Source organism: Ranitomeya variabilis, chromosome 1, assembly GCF_051348905.1.
Source record: "Ranitomeya variabilis isolate aRanVar5 chromosome 1, aRanVar5.hap1, whole genome shotgun sequence".
Taxonomy (NCBI): domain Eukaryota; kingdom Metazoa; phylum Chordata; class Amphibia; order Anura; family Dendrobatidae; genus Ranitomeya; species Ranitomeya variabilis.
In genome coordinates, this window is record NC_135232.1 from 388,639,323 (window position 1) to 388,657,751 (window position 18,429).

At 45.1% G+C, this 18,429-nt stretch overlaps 1 protein-coding gene across 2 annotated transcripts in view; it reads right to left on the reverse strand.

Annotated features, from left to right (window-relative positions):
- The window catches only part of SMC5 (structural maintenance of chromosomes 5), a 290,983-nt gene that overhangs the window by 253,251 nt on the left and 19,303 nt on the right, over window positions 1-18,429 (reverse strand). For both annotated transcript variants that reach the window (XM_077249064.1, XM_077249065.1), the window contains exon 6: window positions 10,588-10,728. In XM_077249064.1, coding sequence (XP_077105179.1) covers window positions 10,588-10,728 — 141 coding nt within the window. The remainder of the gene's footprint in view (window positions 1-10,587; window positions 10,729-18,429) is intronic.

The following is an 18,429-nucleotide window of genomic DNA, read 5'->3' on the forward strand; positions in this document are numbered from 1 at the left end:
GGCACTCAGAGTATTGCAACCATCAAAGTTGCATATCGTCATAATATGGCGGTAAAATCAATGTTCGTGTTTGTATATAGATTTATTTTCAATAACAGAGCGGTCATATTCTGAGGTTCCACTATATTCACAATTACAGTGTGCAACCGTAACTGTAATCAGGGTTAACTGGTTAGGGGCCCACTCAGATGTTTCGCCCCCCCTAAGTTGAAACCCTAGCTACGCCTCTGCCTGGTGGTGAACCCTGACCAGGGTTAAATAACCGAGGTCCGGCGTCTGACACCGCGTGCTCCTCCTCTCCCAGGTCACAGGTGCAGGAAAAATGGGGGGGGATCCCAGGTGAGAACGCCCCATGTGGGAGCAGGGAACAATCCGGAAGTACTAGGGCGTCACTTCTGATGCGCGCGTACGGCGGAATCCAGCACGAGGAGAGGAGGAAGCCGGGGGAGCCGCGAGGGGACCCCAGCCGCACGTCACTGCCCTGCTTTTACCCCTCAAGGGGGCACAGGAAGGGCGGGAATAGGGGTCCCGAGTCCAGGCGCGGCATGGAGACGGGAGCAGCTATACCAGGAGGAGAGCATCGCCCCTGACCCCAGCTGCCCGGCTAATGATAAGCTGAACTGTGTGCTCCGGTTGCCGGCCACGTCAGCACCACAGGATCTCTTCATGCCCCATAGGGGACAGAAAAGACACTGGAGGTGGCAGGAAGGGGAGGGTATTTAACCTCTTTGTGTTCCCGTCCCCCATTAAGGCGGGGAGACATCCTCCGGTGCCGCTGTCGTGGAAGGTGACTAGAGAAACATTCATTTTTTAAAAAGTTCTCTTATCTTCTGATCAATGCTCTATATACTGTAATGTAACAGTGGCTATGGTTGGGCTTCACAGGGGTAATGACATGGCAGGCAGGGTTGCCTTTAGCAGGCCCTCGACTGCCATAGCAATCCACCCCCCCCCCCCCATGATCGCATCATGGGATGGATGGGGCGGGGCATCTCAAGTAAAAAAAATAGCTTTATTTGAATCAGGTGCTTCCAGTCCACAGCAGTTTCCAGGAATCCAGGAGGCGAATAAGACCAGGCGAAACGCATTTAGCGGCGGCACGTCGGGGTCCATCCACTCATCTACTATGTAGGTATTTGACTTAATTATTTACATTACGTTGTTTTCTTTGCACGGCGGGTACTTTTATTGTGTTTACACATTGTATCTACCCTCACATGAGGATGCTATTTGTTATGGAGACTTTGAGTTTACATTGAGCATATTGTTGTCCGTACCCTTGACCGCATGCTGTTGCTTTGTTTCTGCATAGGGATTAACCCTTGCTGTTTTTGCATGGACATTAACCCTTTATGAACAATGTTTTTGTTCTTATTTATACATGTACAATATTTCTTTTAATTTTTTTAAGCACTTAATTTTTTACATTGGATAATCCTTGTCCAATTCTCAGGCTTTACCTGTACTGTCCATAAAGGCATGATGCACTTTTATAGTTTACATTTTGGCGCCCTTTCTGTGGCCCAAACATATCAGACCTGTTCATGCAGAGAGATAACAAAAACCAATCAAACAACACAAACTAATTATTATAGTGCTTTGGCACAAAGCACTATATTGTTATTCCATCGTAGTTAAAGGGAACCTATCACCCCGTTTTTTTCGGTATGAGATAAAAATACTGTTAAATATGGCCTGAGCTGTGCATTACAATAGTGTAGTTTGTGGACCCCGATTCCCCACCTATGCTGCCGAAATACGTTACCAAAGTAGTCATTTTCGCCTGTCAATCAGGCTGGTCAGGTCGGATGGGCGTGGCTTCTTCCCCCAGATATTGCGTAGTTTTCCGTTGGTGGCGTAGTGGTGTGCGCATGTCCAAGGTCCCCAATCCTGCACGGGGGGGTGAAAATAGCAGCGATGTCCGTTATTCCATTGGTGGTCGGTGGGCGCGGCCATCTTCCTTTGGCCGCGCGTGCGCAGAAGCGGCGCTCTGCTGGCCGCGGCTTCAGGAAAATGGCCGCGGGATGCCGCGCGTGCGCAGATGGAGAAGATGGCCGCGCCCACCGACCACCAATGGAATAACGGACATCGCTGCTATTTTCACCCCCCCGTGCAGGATTGGGGACCTTGGACATGCGCACACCACTACGCCACCAACGGAAAACTACGCAATATCTGGGGGAAGAAGCCACGCCCATCCGACCTGACCAGCCTGATTGACAGGCGAAAATGACTACTTTGGTAACGTATTTCGGCAGCATAGGTGGGGAATCGGGGTCCACAAACTACACTATTGTAATGCACAGCTCAGGCCATATTTAACAGTATTTTTATCTCATACCGAAAAAAACGGGGTGATAGGTTCCCTTTAACTTCTTATTATTATTATTCAGTCTGCAATTAATGCGGCCCGAACCGCTGCACTCACAGACTCCAGTGAGGTGTCATTTCGAAGCCAGCGTTCCTGCGAGGTGTGCTAAGTATTTTTCGTGTCGATCGGATTTGTAGGTGCAATTTGCGTTTGAAAATATTGTCTCAATGTGTTTCAATAGGGACATTTTCCCATAAGGATATAAATAGCCTGATTTCTGAGGCAATTTCAAAATAACTGCCAACTGCCACCTGGCTGATTAGCTCATTGATATGCGCAGTCAGACTCAGTTACTATGCCAACGCCTACGAACTCTTCATGACCCCACTAGGACACAGGTTTTGGCAGATAATATCAGCTCTTAAAGTGACCCGCCCACCAAATTGGCACCTGAGGTGCCCAGCCCACCAAATCGGATCCCGAGTGGCCCAGCCCACCAAATCGGATCCCGAGTGGCCCCGCCCACCAAATCGGACCCAGAGTGACCCCGCCCACCAAATCGGACCCAGAGTGACCCGGCCCACCAAATCGGACCCAGAGTGACCCGGCCCACCAAATCGAACCCTGAGTGACCCCCCCCAGGGGCCTCGCCCGCCAAATCGGACCCCCAGGGGCCCCGCCCTCCAGATCGGACCCCAGGGGCCCCGCCCGCCAAATCGGACCCACAGGGGCCCCGCCCGCCAAATCGGCCCCCAGGGGCCCGCCCACCAAATCGGCCTCTGAGGGGCCCCGCCCGCCAAATCGGCCCCCAGGGGCCCGCCCACCAAATCGGCCTCTGAGGGGCCCCGCCCACCAAATCGGCCCCTGAGGGGCCCCGCCCACCAAATCGGACCGAGTGGCCCCGCCCACCAAATCGGACCCAGAGTGGCCCGCCCACCAAATCGGACCCAGAGTGGCTTTGCCCACCAAATCGGACCCAGAGTGGCCCCGCCCACCAAATCGGCCCCTGAGGGGCCCCGCCCACCAAATCGGCCCCAGAGTGGCCCCGCCCACCAAATCGGCCCCTGAGGTGCCCCGCCCACCGAATCGGACCCAGAGTGACCCCGCTCACCGAATCGGACCCAGAGTGACCCCGCCCACCGAATCGGACCCAGAGTGACCGTGCCCACCGAATCAGACCTAGATTTACCCCGCCCACAAAATCTGACCCAGATTGACCCAACCCATCAAATCAGACCCAGAGTGACTCCGCCTACCAAATCAGACCGCCTGAGGGGCACCCAAGTGTGAAAGTCTTGCAGGGGCAGCCCGGGCACCATTCCAAAGCACTATCTGTAGTTCCTTCAGGAAATGCCCATCTAGTTTAAGCTGTTGCTCAGCCCGTCAGATTAACTCCTGATAAACTGAACTCTGATTAATACACTGCCAGGTCTGTGATATCATGCAACCACAAGCTTATGCCAGCAGTGTGGTTTTCCATGCCAGTCGAGATGTGGACGGTACAGAGGAAAGTTCAGTGTGTTCTGTGGCTCGCTAAATTCGAATCCGTAACCAAAGTGCTACGGGAATATCGGTGCATTTATAACGAAGCTCCACCACATAGGAATAACATTACTAGGTGGGATCAGCAGTTGAAGGAAACCGGCAGTTTGGTGGAGAAACTCCGTTCTGGTAGGCCATCAGTCAGTGACGAGTCTGTAGAGGTTACACGGCATAGCTACCTAAGGAGCCCTAAAAAATCTGTGCATGCGTGTGCTCAACAATTACACTTAAGCATGACTACAGTTCATAAGGTGTTAAAGAAACGTTTCTGTTTTACGGGGTACAAATTGCAGCTGCTGCACACTATCAAACCAGCGGATAGACCCAAACGATGCGCGTTTGCTACAGATATGCTTCATGAGATGGACAATGATGCAAGATTTTTTGCAGAAGATGGTGTTTAGCGATGAGGCAACCTTCCATATCTGTGGACGTGTTCAACGCCATAACGTCCGAACATGGGCTGCTGAACAAACTCATGCCTATGTTGAGTACGAGCGTAACACCCCTAAAAGTGAACGTGTGGTGTGGCCTGATGCATGATAAGGTGATAGGCCCATTTTTTTTCGCGGTGCGGTCTATGACGGCAAACACGTATCTTGAGATGTTGGAATTGCATGCAGTGCCACAATTTCCAGAAGGTGTCATCTTTCAACAGGACGGCGCTTCTCAACATTACGCCACCATTGTTCATGAGTTTCTGGATAGAACATTCCCCTGGCGGTGGATAGGCAGGGGTACTGTCAAGCGATGGCCACCACGATCCCCAGATCTGACGCCCTTAGACTTTTACTTTTGGGGTTATGTGAAGCAACATGTGTACATTGAATGTATCAACGACATTAATCACTTAAAACAGAGAATCACAGACGTTATTCACTCTGTCACACCAGACGTCCTTACCCGTGTGTGGCAAGAACTTCACTATTGTTTGGATGTGTGTAGGATGAGTATAGGGCAACAAATGGAGCCCACATCTAACTGCACTGAATAGGTATGAAACTGGGAGAGTTTTTCTTTTATTTGGAGCAGATTTCACATTTCTATAGGTTTTTGTTGCTTACCAGTGACTGGTCAAAAGTGCACCATGACTTTACGGACACACTGTATATTATTACCTCATTAATTGTCCTTTTTTGGCAGTCTTACTTTACTATTTTAATAATTATTTAATAAAATACTTTTTATGGTTCAATAGACTCTTTTAGACCTTCTCATTTGATTTAACCCCTTCATGACCCAGCCTATTTTGACCTTAATGACCTGGCCATTTTTTGCAATTCTGACCAGTGTCCCTTTATGAAGTAATAACTCAGGAACGCTTCAACGGATCCTAGCGATTCTGAGATTGTTTTTTTCGTAACATATTGGGCTTCATGTTAGTGGTAAATTTAGGTCGATAATTTCTGAGTTTATTTGTGAAAAAAATGGAAATTTGGCGAAAATTTTGAAAATTTCGCAATTTTCACATTTTGAATTTTTATTGTTAAACTAGAGAGTTATGCGACACAAAATAGTTAATAAATAACATTTCCCACATGTCTACTTTACATCAGCACAATTTTGGAAACAAATTTTTTTTTTGCTAGGAAGTTATAAGGGTTAAAATTTGACCAGTGATTTCTCATTTTTACAACAAAATTTACAAAACCATTTATTTTAGGGACCACCTCACATTTGAAGTCAGTTTGAGGGTTCTATATGGCTGAAACTACCCAAAGTGACACCATTCTAAAAACTGCACCCCTCAAGGTGCTCAAAACCACATTCAAGAAGTTTATTAACACTTCAGGTGTTTCACAGCAGCAGAAGCAACATGGAAGGAAAAAATGAACATTTAACTTTTTAGTCACAAAAATGATCTTTTAGCAACAATTTTTTTATTTTCCCAAGGGTAAAAGGAGAAACTGGACCACGAACTTTGTTGTCCAATTTGTCCTGAGTACGCTGATACCTCATGTGTGGGGGTAAACCACTGTTTGGGCGCACGGCAGGGGTCGGAAGGGAACGAGCGCCATTTGACATTTTGAATGAAAAATTGGCTCCAATCTTTAGCGGACACCATGTCGCGTTTGGAGAGCCCCTGTGTGCCTAAACATTGGAGCTCCCCCACAAGTGATCTCATTTTGGAAACTAGACCCCCCAAGGAACTTATCTAGAAGCATAGTGAGCACTTTAAACCCTCAGGTGCTTCACAAATTGATCCGTAAAAATGAAAAAGTATTTTTTTTCACACAAAATTTCTTTTAGCCTCAATTTTTTCATTTTCACATGGGCAACAGGATAAAATGGATCCTAAAATTTGTTGGGCAATTTCTCCTGAGTACACCGATACCTCATATGTGGGGGTAAACCACTGTTTGGGTGCACGGCAAGGCTCGGAAGGGGAGGCGCGACATTTGACTTTTTGAATGGAAAATTAGCTCCAATCGTTAGCGGACACCATGTCGCGTTTGGAGAGCCCCTGTGTGCCTAAACATTGGAGCTCCCCTACAAGTGACCCCATTTTGGAAACTAGACACCCCAAGGATCTTATCTAGATGCATAGTGAGCACTTAAAACCCCCAGGTGCTTCACAGAAGTTTATAACGCAGAGCCATGAAAATAAAAAAATATTTTTCTTTCCTCAAAAATGATTTTTAGCCCGGAATTTTTTATTTTCCCAAGGGTAATAGGAGAAATTGGACACCAAACGTTGTTGTCCAGTTTGTCCTGAGTACGATGATACCCCATATGTGGGGGTAAACCACTGTTTGGGCGCACGGCAGGGCTCGGAAGGGAAGGCACGCCATTTGGTTTTTTGAATGGAAAATTAGCTTCAATCATTAGCGGACACCATGTCGCGTTTGGAGAGCCCCTGTGTGCCTAAACATCGAAGCTCCCCCACAAGTGACCCCATTTTGGAAACTAGACCTCCCAAGGAACTAATCTAGATGTGTGGTGAGGACTTTGAACCCCCAAGTGCTTCACAGAAGTTTATAACGCAGAGCCATGAAAATAAAAAATAATTTTTCTTTTCTCAAAAATGATTTTTTAGCCCACAATTTTTTATTTTCCCAAGGGTAACAGGAGAAATTGGACCCCAAAAGTTGTTGTCCAGTTTCTCCTGAGTACGCTGATACCCCATATGTTGGGGTAAACCACTGTTTTGGCACACGTCGGGGTTCGGAAGGGAAGTAGTGACGTTTTGAAATGCAGACTTTGATGGAATGCTCTGCGGGCGTCACGTTGCGTTTGCAGAGCCCCTGATGTGCCTAAACAGTAGGAACTCCCCACAAGTGACCCCACTTTGGAAACTAGACCCCCAAGGGAACTTATCTAGATGTGTGGTGAGCACTTTGAACCCCCAAGTGCTTCACAGAAGTTTATAACGCAGAGCCGTGAAAATAATAAATGTGTTATCTTTCCTCAAAAATATTTTTTTAGCCCAGAATGTTTTATTTTTGAAAGGGTAACAGGAGAAATTGGACCCCAAAAGTTGTTGTCCAGTTTCTCCTGAGTACGCTGATACCCCATATGTGGGGGTAAACCACTGTTTGGGCGCACGTCAGGGCTCGGAAGGGAAGTAGTGACATTTGAAATGCAGACTTTGATGGAATGGTCTGCGGGCGTCACGTTGCATTTGCAGAGCCCCTGATGTGCCTATAGAGTAGAAACCCCCCACAAGTGACCCCATTTTGGAAACTAGACCCCCCAAGGAACTTATCTAGATGTGTGGTGAGCACGTTCAACCCATAAGTGCTTCACAGAAGTTTACAACGCAGAGCCGTGAAAATAAAAAATCATTTTTTTTTCCTCAAAAAAGATGTTTTAGCAAGCAATTTTTTATTTTCACAAGGGTAACAGGAGAAATTGGACCCCAATAGTTGTTGCCCAGTTTGTCCTGAGTACGCTGGTACCCCATATGTGGGGGTAAACCACTGTTTGGGCGCACGTCGGGGCTTGGAAGGGAGGGAGCACCATTTGACTTTTTGAACGCAAGATTGGCTGGAATCAATGGTGGCGCCATATTGCGCTTGGAGACCCCTGATGTGCCTAAACAGTGGAAACCCCTCAATTCTAACTTCAACACTAACCCCAACACACCCCTAACCCTAATCCCAACTGTAGCCATAACCCTAATCACAACCCTAACCCCAACACACCCCTAACCACAACCCTAACCCCAACACACCCGTAACCCTATTCCCAACCCTAACCCTAATCCCAACCCTAACCACAACTGTAACCCCAACACACCCCTAACCCTATCCGTAACCCTATCCACAAGCCTAATCTTAACCCTATTTCCAACCCTAGCCCTAATTCCAACCCTAAGGCTATGTGCCCACGTTGCGGATTCGTGTGAGATTTTTCCGCACCATTTTTGAAAAATCCGCAGGTAAAAGGCACTGGGTTTTACCTGCGGATTTACAGCGGATTTCCAGTGTTTTTTGGTGCGGATTTCACCTGCGGATTCCTATTGAGCAACAGGTGTAAAACGCTGCAGAATCCGCACAAAATTGACATGCTGCAGAAAATACAACACAGCGTTTCCGCACGGTATTTTCCGCACCATGGGCACAGCGGATTTGGTTTTCCATAGGTGTACATGGTACTGTAAACCTGATGGAAAACTGCTACGAATTCGCAGCGGCCAATCCGTTGCGGATCCGCGGCCAATCCGCTGCGGATCCGCAGCCAAATCCCCACTGTGTGCACATGCCCTAACCCTACCCCTACCCCTAATTCTAACCCTAGTTCTAACCCTAACCCTAGTGGAAAAAGAAAAAAAAAATATTTTCTTTTTTTTTATTATTGTCCCTACTTATGGGGGTGATAAAGGGGGGGGTCATTTACTATTTTTTTTATTTTGATCACTGTGATAGGTTATATCGCAGTGATCAAAATATACCTGGGACGAATCAGCCGGCAGATTCGGCAGGCGCACTGCGCATGCGCCCGCCATTTTGGAAGATGGCGGCGCCCATGGAGAAGACGGACGGACGCCCGGAGGCTCGGTAAGTATGAGGGGGGGTGATCTGAGAACGGGGGGGGGGGGGGATCTGAGCACGGGGGGAGCGGACAGGACGACAGGGGAGCGGGCAGGACGACCTAGGGGGGCGGACCACATAACGGAGGACTGGGGAGGAGATCGGTGGGTGTGGGGGGGGACAGTTTAGGTTTTCCAGCCATGGCCGATGATATTGCAGCATCGGCCATGGCTGGATTGTAATATTTCACCAGTTTTCATAGTGAAATATTACAAATCGCTCTGATTGGCTGTTGAAAGTGAAACAGCCAATCAGAGCGATCGTAGCCACGGGGGGGGTGAAGCCACCCCCCCTGGGCTGAAGTACCACTCCCCCTGTCCCTGCAGATCGGGTGAAATTGGAGTTAACCCTTTCACCCGATCTGCAGGGACGCGATCATTCCATGACGCCACATAGGCGTCATGGGTCGGATTGGCACCGACTTTCATGACGCCTACGTCGCGTCAAAGGTCGGGAAGGGGTTAATACATTGGGTTGGTCTTTGGTGATATACATGATTGAGTTATAACCTGTACTTATTACTTTGATATCTTTTTTGGAAACCTTTTGTTTAAGGAATAAATATCAACATGGTGGCCCATATGTGTTCCTTATTGAAAAAGGAGTCAAGGGGTCACAATCATTACCACTACGATAATGTTTTTATACTATGTGAGCATTGGGTCAAAGGAGCCAGCAGCTGGGGCTAAATCCTGTGCCCGCTGCTAAAGAGAAATGAATATTCACTGCACTGGCAATGAATATTAATTTCTCTTATAGCATGCACAGTTACAGCCGCAGCCTTCCAGCAGCTGCCAGGCTATCACTGGTGCGCGCTACTTAAGAGTTATAAATACTCACCTCTCTCCACTCCCAAAGGCGTGGAGAGGTGAATATTCATTCCCTTAATGAGCAAGGAAACATGATCACACGGCCGCAGGAGCTGCTGGCACAAGATGCTGTGAGAGCGCGCAGGGAAGGTAAGTAGGATGTTTTTGTTTTTTTCTTTTATGCTTTTCTCATGGGGCCATGCATACAAGTATAGGGATGAGGAACCATGCATACAAGGATAGGGATAAGAAGCCATGCATACAATGATGGGAACAAAAAGCCATGCATACAAGGATGGGAACAAGGAGCCGTGCAGACAAGGATGGGAACAAGGAGCCATGCAGGCAAGGATGGGAACAAGGAGCCGTGCAGACAAGGATGGGAACAAGGAGCCGTGCAGACAAGGATGGGAACAAGGAGCCATGCAGACAAGGATGGGAACAAGGAGCCATGCATACAAGGATGGGAAAAAGGAACCATGCATACCAAAATAGGGATGAGGGGACAATACATATCTGGCTTGTACTCGATACTCGAGTCAATATGTTTTCCCAGTTTTTCATGGCAAAATTAGGTGCCTCAGCTTATACACGAGTATATACGGTGCTTGACCAGGGGCCAAAACAGTGAAAATAAACTGTCTACAGCAATTTCTGGTTCAGACAAGAAAAACTATAAAGGGATGCTTACATCTATGCTCATCAAATACAAGTGCTTCTCACTAAATTAGAATATCATCAAAAAGATAATTTATTTCAGTTCTTCAATAAAAGTGAAACTCATTTTATAGTCATTACAAACAGAGTGATCTATTTCAAGTGTTTATGTAAAGCACTAAACCGAATGTGTTCACATACTGAGAAGGGAGTAGTGCCTAAAAAGCAAACTTACCACCCAAGGGCGTTTCCTTTCCAGCATCTCTATTTTATCAAGGTGACGCTTCTTCACATAGTATCTTTCTACATCTTGCTTGTATCTTTCATTTCCTTGCTTTAGTTTCTCCAAAAATTCTTCTTTGGTTTTACATGAATCCTGAAAGATCACAACATGTCAATTTGGCACAAATGTAATGAGTAGGGACCAGAACAAGCCATGATATCAGATTTGTCTGTGACATACAGTTAATAGAACTCATAATTAAAAAATATATCAGGAAAAAAAAGTTATTTTATATTGGTGGAGCTCCAGCAGCTCCCCCAAGAAATGCAACTCTGTCCTCTACTGGAATGCAGGTGTAACGCCAGGAAGTACGGGTTAACACACAGATTTTAGCGAGAGGTTTTATTTGCTTACAATGATTGTTTCAGCACCAGAAGCTGATCATTCCTATAACTAGCTAGTTGCTGAAGGTGTCAGAACTGCTGGACCAAGTACTATAAGTGACACATGGTTAGATTCAGCTTCTCTTTGCCTACATTACGATGCCCTCGTAAAGGGAATCTGTCAGCAGGTTTTTGCTGACTAAGGCCTCTTTCACACTTCCGTCTTTCTTTTTCCGTCACAATCAGTCATTTTGTGGGGAAAAAAAAACAAAAAAAAAAAAAAAACAGAAACATTTGCTGGATCTGTTTTTTTCTCAGACTTGTATTCGCGACGGATCGCCTTCCGTTTCATCCGTCGTGCACTGCTTCCGTCGTAAAATTGCTGTCCATTGGGCGGAGACAACGCACAGAGGAACGTTTTTTCTCTACATCGGAAAAAACGCTCAGCGACGGATCCTGCGCTGTCCGGAGCTGCCGGCAGCATCGCGAGCACCGGGAAGGCCGCGGGAAGGCTGCGAGGGACGCCGGAAGGTAAGAATATTACGATTTTTTAAAATTATTTTTAAACTGGGTTGTGTTGTGTATGTTTTCACAGCGGACGAACGCGGCAAAACCGCATACACAATGTGTGCACATAGCCTCGAAGGATCTGTCAAAAAACAGACCCAGTGCACCCGTTTTTTTACAATCTGAACAAGATCCATCTTTTCAACATTTTGACGGACTGTGACGGATTGTAAAAAACGGAAGTGTGAAAGAGGCCTTAAGTGCTAAATATCTTAAATTGCCAATATCACCACAAAGCAGATGCAAAATTCATACAAAAACAAAAATGTTTTATTCTACTTTCCAGCCCCTAATACATCATGTGTCTAGGTGAATATAAAAAATTTGATTAAAAGTTCTGTTTAAAAGACTTTATACCAGACCAGGGCTGCTCTCTCTCTCTATCTATATATCAAAAAAGTAAAGGGAACACTAAAATACCACATCCTAGATATCACTGAATAAAATATGCCACTTGTAAATCTTTATTCACTACATAGTGGAATGTGTTGAGAGCAATAAAACCTAAAAATTCTCAACGTAAATCACAACTAATATCCCACGGAGGTCTGGAGTTGGAATGATGCTCAAAATCAAAGTGGAGAATGAAGTTACAGGCTGATCAAACTTCAGTGGAAATGCCACAAGACAAGAAAATGATGCTCAGTAGTGTTTGTGGCCTCCACGTGCCTGTATGACCTCCCTACAATGCGTGGGCATGCGCCTGATGAGGCGGCGGATGGTCTCCTGAGGGATCTCCTCCCAGACCTGGACTAAAGCATCCGCCAATTCCTGGACAGTCTGTGGTGCAACGTGACGTTGGTGGATGGTACAAGACATGATGTCCCAGATGTGTTCAATCGTATTCAGGTCTGGTGAACTGGCGGGCCAGTCCATAGCTTCAATGCCTTCATCTTGCAGGAACTGCTGACACTCCAGCCACATGAGGTCTGGCATTGTCCTGAATTAGGAGGAACCCAGGGCCAACCGCACCAGGATATGGTCTCACAAGGGGTCTGGGGATCTAATCTCGGTACCTAATGGCAGTCAGGCTACCTCTGGCGAGCACATGGGAGGGCTATGTGGCCCTCCAAAGAAATGCCACCCTACACCATCACTGACACACTGCCAAACCGGTCATGCTAAAGGATGTTGCAAGCAGCAGATCGCTCTCCACGGCATGTCCAGACTCTGTCACGTGCTCAGTGTGAACCTGCTTTCATCTGTGAAGCGCACAAGGCGCCAGTGGTGAATTTGCCAATTCTGGTGTTCAGTGGCAAATGCCAAGCATCCTGCATGGTGTTGGGCTGTGAGCACAACCCCCATCTGTGGACGTTGGGCACTCAGAACATCATTTGAAAAAAGCTGGTTCCTAAATATAGTTAAAATGTAACTTTTAATTAAATACTATTAAAAAAGTGTAAACATATAGTGCTAACAAAAGTGCAGAGTGCATACGTACCAACATAGAAACACATAAAAACGTATGAGGATATTGCCGCACAAAAACAGACACTGTTACAAACGTAGTCATATACTAGTGTCTTTAAACAGAAACAGGCTAGAGACCATGAATCCGTATGTCTCTAGATCTCACGTCTCTATACCACAACTGTATTCAAAAGGAAGGGGCACCTCAGCGGGCTATATCTATATTTATTTATCAGCCCCTGAGTGACTGCTGTTGCAGTAACAGGTTACCCCTACCCGGCGGTATATATCTCCCTTTGTATTATTCAAAACACTGCAGTGACCATAATTGTCTTCTAATCACCCTCTATCAATCAATACCATATTTAGGGCAAGACATGCAGTACATCACGTGCAAATACAACATCATGATACTTATCAGTCTTCTGCTGATCTGCTAGTCATCCTTTAGGAGATCTGGCGCAGTACTGTGTATCAATAGCCCATCGTGTCAGTCATTCCATTTTCGACCTCACAAACTTCTCTGAGCCCATTATCTTGTACAGTGCTTCGTCTTTATCGCACTCAGAACATCCTCATGGAGTTGGTTTCTAACCGTTTGTGCAGGCACATTTGTGGCCTGCTGGAGGGCATTTTGCAGGGCTCTGGCAGTGCTCCTCCTGTTCCTCCTTGCACAAAGGCTGAGGCAGCGTTCCTGCTGCTGGGTTGTTGCCCTCCTACAGCCCCCTCCACGTCTCCTGGTGTATTGGCCTGTGTCCTGGTCCTGTCCTGACAGACACAGCAAACCTTCTAGCCACAGCTCGCATTGACGTGCCATCCTGGATGAGTTGCATTACCTGAGCCACTTGTGTGGGTTGTAGAGTCCGTCTCATGCTACCAAGAGTGTGAAAGCACAACCAACATTCAAAAGTGACCAAAACATTAGCCAGAAAGCATTGGTAAGGAGATGTGGTCTGTGGTCCCTACCTGCAGAAACACTCCTTTATTGAGTGTGTCTTGATAATTGCCAATAAGTTCCATCTGTTGTCTATTCCATTTGCACAACAGCATGTGAAATTGATTGTCAAACAGTGTTGCTTCCTAAGTGGACAGTTTGATTTACATTATGTTGTTTAAGTGTTCCCTTTATTTTTTTGAGCAAAGAATGCTCCCTTTGCATGCAATTACAGGATTGCAGACCTTTGGCATTCTAGCAGTTAACTTGCTGAGGTAACCTGGAGAAACTTCACCCCATTCTTACCGAAGCCCCTCCCACAAGTTGGTTTGGCTTGACGGGCACTTTTTGCATACCATACGGTCAAGCTGCTCCCACAACAGCTCAATAGGGTTGAGATCTGGTAACTGCGCTGGCCACTCCATTACAGATGGAATACCAGCTGCCTGCTTCTTCCCTAAATAGTTCTTGCATAATTTGGAGGTGTGCTTTGGGTCATTGTCCTGTTGTAGGATGAAATTGGCTCCAATCATGCGATGTCCACAGGGTATGGCATGGCGTTGTAAAATGGAGTGATAGCCTTCCTTATTCAATATTCCTTTTACCTTGTACAAATCTCCCACTTTACCAGCACCAAAGCAACCCCACACCATCACATTACCTCCACCATGCTTGACAGAAGGCGTCAGGCACTCTTCCAGCATCTTTTCAGTTGTTCTGCATCTCACAAATGTTCTTCTGCGTGATCCAAACACCTCAAACTTGGATTCGTCTGTCCATAACACTTTTTTCCAATCTTCCTCTGTCCAATGTCTGTGCTCTTTTTCCCATATTAATCTTTTCCTTTTATTAGCCAGTCTCAGATATGGCTTTTTCTTTGCCACTCTGCCCTTAAGGCCAGCATCCCGGAGTCGCCTCTTCACTGTAGACGTTGACAATGGCATTTTGCGTGTAATATTTAATGAAGCTGCCAGTTGAGGAGCTGTGAGACGTCGATTTCTCAAACTACAGACTCTAATGTACTTGTCTTGTTGCTCACTTGTGCAGCGGGGCCTCCCACTTTCTACTCTGGTTAAAGCCCATTTGTGCTCTCCTCTGAAGGGAGTAGTACACACCGTTGTAGGAAATATCAGTTTCATGGCAATTTCTCGCATGGAATAGCCTTCGTTTCTAAGAATAGACTGTCGAGTTTCACATGAAAGTTCTTTTTTTTCCTGTCCATTTTTATGTAATGTGATGCTCCAGATTCTCAACTAGCTCAAAAGGAAGGTCAGGTTTATAGGTTCTCTAATCAGCCAAACTGTTTTCAGCTGTGCTAACATATTTGCGCAAGTGTTTTCAAGGGTATTCTAACCATCCATTAGCCTTTTAACAGAGTTAGCAAACACAAAGTACCACAAGAACACTGGAGTGATGGTTGTTGGAAATGTGCCTTTATACACCTATGAAGATATAGCATTACAAACCAGACATTAGCAGCTAGAATAGTCAGTCACACAATTAACAATGAAGAGAGTGAAGCTCTGAATCATTTAATGTTAGCTTCATAGGAAAAAAAACTGCTTTTCTTTTTAAAAATAGGGAAATTTGTAAATGACCCTAAACCTTTACACGGAAGAATAGAAATAAATAAATTATCTATCTATCTATCTATCTATATATACACACACACACACACAGACACACACACACACACACACACACACACACACACACATACATATATATATATATATATATATATATATACATACACACACACACACAGTACAGACCAAAAGTTTGGACACACCTCATTTAAAGATTTTTCTGTATTTTCATGACTATGAAAATTGTAAATTTACACTGAAGGCATCAAAACTATGAAATAACACATGTGGAATTATATACTTAACAAAAAAGTGTGAAACAACTGAAATTATGTCTTATATTCTAGGTTCTTCAAAGTAGCCACCTTTTGCTTTGATGACTGCGTTGCACACTCTTGGCATTCTCTTGACGAGCTTCAAGAGGTAGTCTTGCAACAATATTGAAGGAGTTCCCAGAGATGCTTAGCACTTGTTGGCCCTTTTGCCTTCACTCTGCGGTCCAGCTCACCCCAAACCATCTCAATTGGGTTCAGGTCTGGTGACTGGAGGCCAGGTCATCTAGCGTAGCACCCCATCACTCTCCCTCTTGGTCAAATAGCCCTTACACAGCCTGGAGGTGTGTTTGGGGTCATTGTCCTGTTGAAAAATAAATTATGGTCCAACTAAACGCAAACCGGATGGAATAGCATGCCGTTGCAAGATGCTGTGGTAGCCATGCTGGTTCAGTATGCCTTCAATTTTGAATAAATCCCCAACAGTGTCACCAGCAAAGCACCCCCACACCATAAGACCTCATCCTCAATGCTTCACGGTGGGAACCAGGGATGTAGAGTCCATCCGTTCACCTTTTCTGTGTCGCACAAAGACACGGTGGTTGGAACCAAAGATCTCAAATTTGGATTCATCAGACCAAAGCACAGATTTCCACTGGTCTAATGTCCATTCCTTGTGTTCTTTAGCCCAAAGAAGCCTCCTCTGCTTGTTGCCTGTCCTTAGCAGTGGTTTCCTAGCAGCTATTTTACCATGAAGGCCTGCTGCACAAAGTCTCTTCTTAACAGTTGTTGTAGAGATGTGTCTGCTGCTAGAACTCTGTGTGGCATAGACCTGGTCTCTAATCTGAGCTGCTGTTAACTTGCGATTTCTGAGGCTGGTGACTCGGATAAACTTATCCTCAGAAGCAGAGGTGACTCTTGGTCTTCCTTTCCTGGGGCGGTCCTCATGTGAGCCAGTTTCTTTGTAGCGCTTGATGGTTTTTGCAACTGCACTTGAGGACCCTTTCAAAGTTTGCCCAATTTTTCGGACTGACTGACCTTCATTTCTTAAAGTAATGATGGCCACTCGTTTTACTTTACTTAGCTGCTTTTTTCTTGCCATAATACAAATTCTTACAGTCTATTCAGTAGGACTATCAGCTGTGTATCCACCAGACTCTGCTCAACACAACTGATGGTCCCAACCCCATTTATAAGGTAAGAAATCCCACTTATTAAACCTGACAGGGCACATCTGTGAAGTGAAAACCACTTCCGGTGACTACCTTTTGAAGCTCATCAAGAGAATGCCAAGAGTGTGCAAAGCAGTCATCAAAGCAAAAGGTGGCTACTTTGAAGAACCTAGAATATAAGACATATTTTCAGTTGTTTCACACTTTTTTGTTAAGTATATAATTCCACATGTGTTAATTCATAGTTTTGGTGCCTTCAGTGTGAATTTACAATTTTCATAGTCATGAAAATACGGAAAAAATCTTTCAATGAGAAGGTGTGTCCAAACTTTTGAACTGTACTGTATATATGTAGACATGTAGACATTTTTTGATCACTTTTTATTACGATTTTTGGGAGGCAGAATGAAAAAAAACAACAATTCATGAATTTCTTTTGGGGGGGCGTTTATACCGTTCCGCGTTTGGTAAAATTGATACAGCAGTTTTATTCTTTGGATTAGTACGATTACAGCGATACCTCATTAATATCATTTTTTATGTTTTGGCGCTTTTATACAATAAAAACTATTTTATATAAATTTTATTCTGAGGGCTCGAAGTTTTTTATTTTTTTGCTGATGACACTGTATGGCGGCTCGTTTTTTTGCAGGACAAGAGGACGTTTTCACCCTGTTTATTTATATCCATGTTTTTGATCGAGTGTTATTCCACTTTGTGTTCGGCGGTATGATAAAGCATTGTTTTTTGCTTTTTTTTATGGTGTTCACTGAAGGGGTTAACTAGTGGGACAGTTTTATAGGGCGGGTCGTTACGGACGCGGCGATACTAAATATGTGTACCGTACTTTTATAGTTTTTGTTATTTACATAAAGTGTATTTTAAAAAATATACATATATATATATATATATATCAAAGAAAAAGGGAACAGCACCACAAGTATACTTATCTTCGGGTGCAAAGCCCCCAGATAACCACTCCACCGATCATCCAGGTTCCAAATAAGTTCAAAAAAAGAGGCAGCACTCCATTGTTGAAGTGGAAAAAATGTGCAGGATTTAATCACATCTTAAGGCGACGTTTCAGCTTGCAATGAGCTTTTCTCAAGGCTGCCTCTTTTTTTGAATATATATATATATATATATATATATATATATATATATATATATATATATATATATATATATATATATATATATATATATATATTTATTATTTAGAAATTTTTTAAAAACTTACTTTTTTACACATGTTAATTTTATTTATTTTTTTTACTTTGTCACATTGTCCCATTGTGGGACATCACTATATATTGTCAGATCGCTGATCTGACACTTTGCACTGCACTGTGTCAGATCAACGATCTGACAGGCAGTGCTGGAGGCTTCTCAGCGCATGGTGCTTGGCGGTGCGGGGGCTCCGCCGACATCTTGTGAAAGCCCGGAGCCCCCGCACATCCACTGCTGAAATAAGGTGGCCTCCGGGAAAATGGTAGCTGGTGGCGGCGCATGCGCAAATTGAGATCT